The 6,800-nt window shown below is 44.4% G+C and overlaps 1 protein-coding gene across 1 annotated transcript; it reads right to left on the bottom strand.

The window, feature by feature from the left end:
• Positions 1-378: 378 nt before the first annotated feature.
• On the bottom strand, positions 379-6,460 carry faxdc2 (fatty acid hydroxylase domain containing 2). Its single transcript, XM_068744393.1, has 9 exons — positions 6,439-6,460; positions 5,676-5,713; positions 5,080-5,177; positions 4,667-4,770; positions 4,061-4,182; positions 2,564-2,769; positions 2,058-2,163; positions 1,818-1,984; positions 379-535 (listed from the first exon to the last, which is right to left on the bottom strand). Exons 1-9 carry the CDS (start codon positions 6,458-6,460, stop codon positions 379-381), a joined length of 1,020 nt encoding a protein of 339 aa, XP_068600494.1.
• Between the last annotated feature and the right edge of the window lie 340 nt (positions 6,461-6,800).

Raw genomic sequence — 6,800 nt, 5'->3', positions numbered from 1 at the left:
AATACCAGTCAATTTCTACACTTTCAAATCCCTACAATTAAAGCGTGACGATGAAGATGAAAGAATAATAGCAGGGATTCGTAGGGCTAAATCCACGTCGTTTTCTGACACATCCCAGCTGGAGAGACTTAAATAAACAGTCTTGTTGAAATGTGTTTCCGCCCATAAAGTGCCTCGAGATAACTTTCTGTTATGATCTGCTACTACAGAAATAAAAATGACAGCAGGGACACCTCAAATTACGAGCCGTGCAAACGGGAACAGAAGGCAACTCCGACCTGAGGAATGGGCTGAGCTGAAATTTCAGCCTGAAAGTGATCAAGCAGGCTGTTAGTTCAGATCAAACATCTCCAGGAGAAAGCTGGAGGTCAGAGGTCATCACTGGCCTTTCTTCGGTGCCTCGGGGATGCTCTCGGTCAGAGGGGTGAGGCTGATGAGCAGGGTGTGGCGCTCGTACTGCTTGGTCTCCCTGAATTTGGCGTCGGTGCCATGGAGTCGATCCAGGATGCCGAACACCCCGAAACACTGGTTGAACCTGGAAGCAGGAATGAAGGCTTCTGGGAGTTGTGCTAACGTTCTGATTTACACTCATTCTGATTGGCTGATTGATTTTCTTCTTCATCCTAAACTCACGGACTCAAATCGGCTATGATAGTGAAATTAACACAGGAAGGAGTCACCGGGGTCGAATCCTGCCTGCGTGTCCGTGCCGGAGGAGGAAGACTGCTTTTAATCCCTTTTTAAGTTTACTTTATATTAACACTCGGTCTACCAGAATTCTGCAACTAGGAGAATGACCATAATGACTGCTCGGACATTATTTGTATTTACAGTAATTTGGATTATTGTCATCACGATCTAAGAAAAAAATAGGTGGAATAAGTAAAAAACATCAGGATACTAAATGAAAACAATAATGATCAAGTGTTTTATTGATTTAACTGACAACATAACGTCTCTGCAATGACAAAAGGCCGACTCGACCTGCAACAATGACCTCTGTGAAAAACAAAACGAATGTATCCTGCTTTCAAAACAGGTTGGTGTCATCATTTGACCTTAACAATGATACTTATTAACTATTATGAACATTTAAAACAGGTTGGTGTCGTCATTTGACCTTAACAATGATAATTATTAACTAGTATAAACATTTAAAACAGGTTGGTGTCATCATTTGACCTTAACAATGATACTTATTAACTATTATGAACATTTAAAACAGGTTGGTGTCGTCATTTGACCTTAACAATGATACTTATTAACTATTATGAACGTTCCAAAGCGCTGTGAGGGGGCGTTCAGCCAACTGAAGACACTCGGCTGTTTTTTGCAATTTGCTTTGCTTATGGTTCACAATCCCTCACAGTGAACACAGGTAACCTGCCCCCCCCAATGTTAGAATAATATATAAACACATTTAGGACAAGTCAGGATCCTATTAGTACATAGTTTTTTTTTAAACCAAGTTATTACGTTGCAAATTTTGAAAGCAGTCAAAATGACTGCTTTGGTAGTTCTAATGTTAAAAGATATTCTGGGGGCAGACAAATATAAGAATTTAATAATTATATCTGCTCCTTTCTAATCATGAAAAGTATTGAAAGTGTGTGTAATATTGTGGATTTTCATGGAAAGAATAAATAAATAGTAGTACTATTAGTGTTCAGATGATGTCAGATGATTTAAACCAAAAACTAATCTGTCCGTTTTCAGATTTGGTTCAGCACCACATTACCGCTGACGCTGGACCAGAACCCCGACCTCAGAATCGTCACATCTCACCTCCTGCTGGAGGAGCAGATAGGTGGACTCACCGGAGGTGGTGAAAGTCGTGGAACTCTGGGGAGGGCAGGAAGGGGAGGTGGAATCCACAGTGGGAGATGGTGGTGCTGAAAAAAGCGAGGCAGTACCAGAGGGTGGTGGTGGTCAGGTGGGAGCCCAGGATCACAGGTCCGATCGCCACCGGCAGCATGTTGGAGATCTGCGGCGAGAATGGACACGAGTCATCCGTGTAGTCTTTTCTGAACGGATAGGGCGAGGCGGGCGTCACCCACCACATGCTCCAGAGGGTGAGCGTAGATGGACACCACGGCAATGGGGGCGGTCCACTCGTGGTGCTGTTTGTGGAAATGCTTGTAGAGGCTGGGATGATGGAACAGCCTGAGAGAGAGGAGGGGAATGAGCGCAGTCGCTTCCAGACACGCTAGAAGCTGTTTGCTAATGATTAAATAGCTAGCTATAGCTTCTGGGGAGAGCCTTACTTTTGCAGAGGTTTGGTGATCAGCCCGTTTTGCCTTTTATTAATGTTGGAAATTATTACTGCAATTTATTCATTCCCATGTTTAATTTCTGATTTAAAAAATAAACTACTAAAGAAAACTGAAGAACACTTAACGGTGCATTTCTACACCAAATCAGCCATTTAGCGTCAAACTAACAGATCCGAGATCCGTTTCTTCAACTCTCCACTCATCCTGAATCCGAGAGGACCAACGGTTCCCGACCAGCGGGCCCGCGGTGGCACGGATTACTCAGACGCCGACAGCGCAATGATCCCGACCTGTGTGAATAGTAAAACATCACTTCCTCAACGATGAAGAAGGCAGCGAGCTCCATCAGGGCGTAATGGAAGGAGGGCAGCTTGGGGTCGCACGGGTTCCCTCTCAGGCTCGTCAGGTAATAAGCCGCCACCACCATGGGCCCAGAGATGAACAGCTGGTTGAAGACAACGGTCCTCAGCGCATGACGAAGCTTTGCCGGGTCCACCTACGGGGGGGGGGGCAGAGGTCCGAGAGACGTCTGTTGATTCGACTGCCATTTGAAATCACATTTCATTTACGTTCCAACAACGAGCCTTCAAAGTGAGACATGTTCTCCAGCACTGGGACATCTGTCTGAGGTGTTGAGACGTAGCATGTAGCATGTAGCATGTAGCATGTGTCGCCATATTGGGTGTTTAGATGTGTTGCTGCTACACCTGAGGCATTCTCTCAGATGTTGGTGGAGGTCAGTCAACATTAGAAGTCAGCGTTTACCTTTGAACCTCGGACCCGTGCTATAAACGTGTGCGTGAGAACACGCGTGTGTCCGAAGGGCACAGCAATTTGTTTTTCCAAATCGCACATTACCCAGAGAGGGACTTCAGACTGTTTCCGACAGGACCACCATGTTCAGATAGATGCAACCTCTCGATCGCTTTTTGCTGATTGAACTCGGCCTCCGCGCTCAGAATGAATCCGCTGATTAGAGGCGATAAACTTTTAAGGCGCCGCAGGGCAAAGTAGAGACAATTCTGATGATGCTTGCGTCCACAGAGGCGAATCGAAGTCAGACGCATCAGGGTTTCACCTGAGCTGCAAGTCTGGACTATGATAAAAGCAAACTTTAGAGGCTTCAGATCAATGAATAGGAGCTTCTTGTGTTTATGATTATTTACAGAGTAAACCTCCAGCCGCTTATCAATAATAGTTATCTGTCTCTTATCTATCAGCATCTGTTATTCAAACACACGAGGAGGACTTTGGTCGTCTGGACGTCCAATCAGCAGCGGCCAGGCCCGTGCACGTCCTTGAACGTGAACTCACATTCACAACGCAACATGTGAGGGTTTCTTTGTTTAGCATATTTGTTTTGTTTTTTAACTAAAGATGCATCACAATTTGTAACATGTAAATAAAGACACTGCAATCAACAGACGATAATAACAATCATTTGAATTATTGGTTATCCTCTCTTGTCATTGGTGCAAATACAGGCACAGATAGGACAACAGTTTACCCATCTACGCCACGAAGATCGACCCAACATTCACCACCTTTGAAAATAAGAGGCTACGTTGCTTTGGAGACTTAAACAGCGAAGGTTTCAGGAAGCAACTTCAAATAATTAATCTCCATCTCCAATTCACACAGCTGATTCAGAACCCGTGTGAAAATATTTTTACAAATTCCAGCCCCTAATGGGGATAAGGGAATGGGGGAAAAAAAAAGGAACTGAATGCATTAGACTCGCCCTTTATAAATAAAATGCTCGGGAGAGCGTTTAAAGCGGAGCCTACCGGGTCGTTGTTGTCTGCCTGGATGCGGTAGCGGGTGATGAAGGAGGGTTTCCCGCTGGTGTAGACCAGCAGCAGGAGACCATTCATCAACCAGAAGGTCAGAATGGGGAAGAACATCGTCCCTGTTGGTGAAACCAGACACCGAGCTTGTGATGAATCCAAGCCTGAGCTAAAATCAATCAGATAAATGCTGCCAACAACATCCCGGTCATCCGGAACAGGTTGGGAAAAGACTTCTTCTGTGGTTTATTGCTTTACCTCAATATAGTCCCCATGTAAAAATGCCATATAAAGGCTAAATAACAACACCTTTCATTATGCAAAGCAGTCCACATGACAGCTGCGTCATAAGTCATGGCCTCACATGCAGCATTGAACAGCTAATCCAGCAGATTAGCCAGGAAACGGATCCGTTTTTGTGTCCCGGGTATTTAAAACGTTAAGGATCTCTAGTGTTAAAGTGAAAACCTCCGGCTTAGATCCCCCCCCCCCCCCCCCCCCACCAGGTCCACAGAGAAATGTCCCGGCGTGAAACCGGTCCGTGGGACACCTGCTCTACAGAACAGATTGCTGGGAGAGAAATGAAAGTACGCTGACATTTCTTACCAAAGTAGAACAAAGCAGCATCATGACCCTCAAACGCCAAGTACAGCTTGGTCCACACATTTTGCCAGAAATCCCCTGAAGCTCCCCAGAATCTCTGAAGATGCCTGGAGTGAGGAGAGTCATCAACATCGCTTCGTTAAAAGGGGGACAGACGGACTATTTTCTGTCTGTCTGCGGTAGAAACCATCGAGGCACAACCTCGACATCCCACTGAACAACGCAACATCGTCCCAGACGTCTATCTAAACACCTGAACTACCGGATGGCATCCTATCAGCGTCCCTTCCCATCCTGGCCAAGCCCTGTCTGGATATCTCATGTTCTGTCCGGTCCAGTCCAGTCCTAATAACCGGAGCCCTATCTCTCTGAGCCTGGCCTGTGTTTCGGTACAGAATAATCATAAAGGATCCTACCATGTGAGCGAGTTGCCAAAAGCTGCGAGGAATAAGATCCCAGATCCAATGACAAACGCAGCTTTCTTCAAAGAGTCCCACAGGCCCCCAGAATCCCTCTGTGCAGGACAATAAAAAAAAAAAGAAGAAGAAGCTCTGGAACTCAGATCATGCTGTACAATCTAATTTTGCCCAAGACACATCAGAGTCCCACAGACATGTGCTGTGGTGTGGAAACACCTCCTCTGAACGCAAAGAGTCCTTTCCAGAGGTCAGACAGACACGCCTCAACCCCAGCCAACAACTCTCAGGATGATGTGTAACAGAGACTGGGATCCAGGCCTTGTGGTCCACCATCAGTGTCTGACCCTGGATTATGGGTCAAAGGTTTCCCAGGCAACCTCCATCATCAAGCAGGAGAGTGTGGACTGTTACAGACGGCACAGTGATAGGACGCCGGGATCGTGTAGTCAAAGACATTTCCACTTCAGTGCGATAGGCTGAAACTAGTTCTGGTTATATGACAATAGTCTACCGAAGAAAGTGTTACTAGAACTTATTAAAGATGTCTTTATGGTTTACACTAACGGTGATCACATGTAGAGTTGTGTTCTCACTTTTGTGCTGCTGCTGATTGTGTCAGCCGCCCTCGTGCCTGTAAACAGGACATCACAGTAAAGAACGACTGATATGATTGAATAACCCTAACCCTAACCCATAAATAAAAAAGATAAAAACATAAAGCTGACATTAGAGCGCAGTAGGATCACAGAATGAGATCTCATTCGGGGTTAACAGTCAGGGCGTCACGGCGGCGGCGTGGCTAGACGATATATTGCAGACATTATTTACCCTAACTTTACACTAAAATGGCAAAGTGTCCTTCCACCTGAGTTTTATTTAACAAATCCGATTATTATTTTAACATTAATCAAAATTCCAGAATGTAAAACAACCTGCTTTTATTGATCTGTCTATCAATATTAAACATTACATCCCCTCCATTTCCTGATCAATAAATAATAAGGCTTTTAGAACATACGCACTTTTTTTGCTATTATAATACATTTAATTTAATATAAATATATATATATTTTTTATTTCACTTATCTTTTACCCTGGCATAATTACTCTAATTACTGTTTTGTAAACGCAAGACTGTTCTTGTTATATATTGTTTACTTTAATACTCAATTAAAAAAAAAGAAAAAGAATAATTCTACTGACGTTTTAATCAGAATCAGCATAAAGCTGCTTAAATTAGCCTAAAGCTAAGATCAAAGTTGTGCTTTAATAAATAATCAGAGTTAATTTACAAAGAAATTGAATATTTCAAGTAAGGCTAATTGTTCATTAGTGAGCTAGCCCTCCGTCACTCACCGCGAACGTTGGCCTCCGCCATCGCGTCTCTACTCGGCTCGACCGCCTTTGTCGCCCGAGAGTCGACCACTCGAAGCGCGAGCCAAACCAACAGTTTATTAGCAACAGAGAGAGACGCCTGATTGGTTCGTTCAAGGCCACGTGATTCTAACGGAACACGGAAGTAAGCGCAAAGGACCGCGTCGGTAAACGCATTTCCGATGATGATTGGTTAGAACAAAGGGAATAGAAACAGGGTGAGCCAATCAGAGAGAGAGTAGGGACGTTCGTCATTGTTTTCAGCCTGAAACTCCGCATGTAGTCGTGTCCGCAGCACATTGAGGGAAAAATAGGCTTACTTTGGGTAATTTGTTAAAATAACT

Source organism: Brachionichthys hirsutus, chromosome 10, assembly GCF_040956055.1.
Source record: "Brachionichthys hirsutus isolate HB-005 chromosome 10, CSIRO-AGI_Bhir_v1, whole genome shotgun sequence".
NCBI classification, from domain to species: domain Eukaryota; kingdom Metazoa; phylum Chordata; class Actinopteri; order Lophiiformes; family Brachionichthyidae; genus Brachionichthys; species Brachionichthys hirsutus.
The sequence above is the reverse complement of the archived record's forward strand: the minus strand, read 5'-3'. Positions and strand labels throughout refer to the sequence as shown.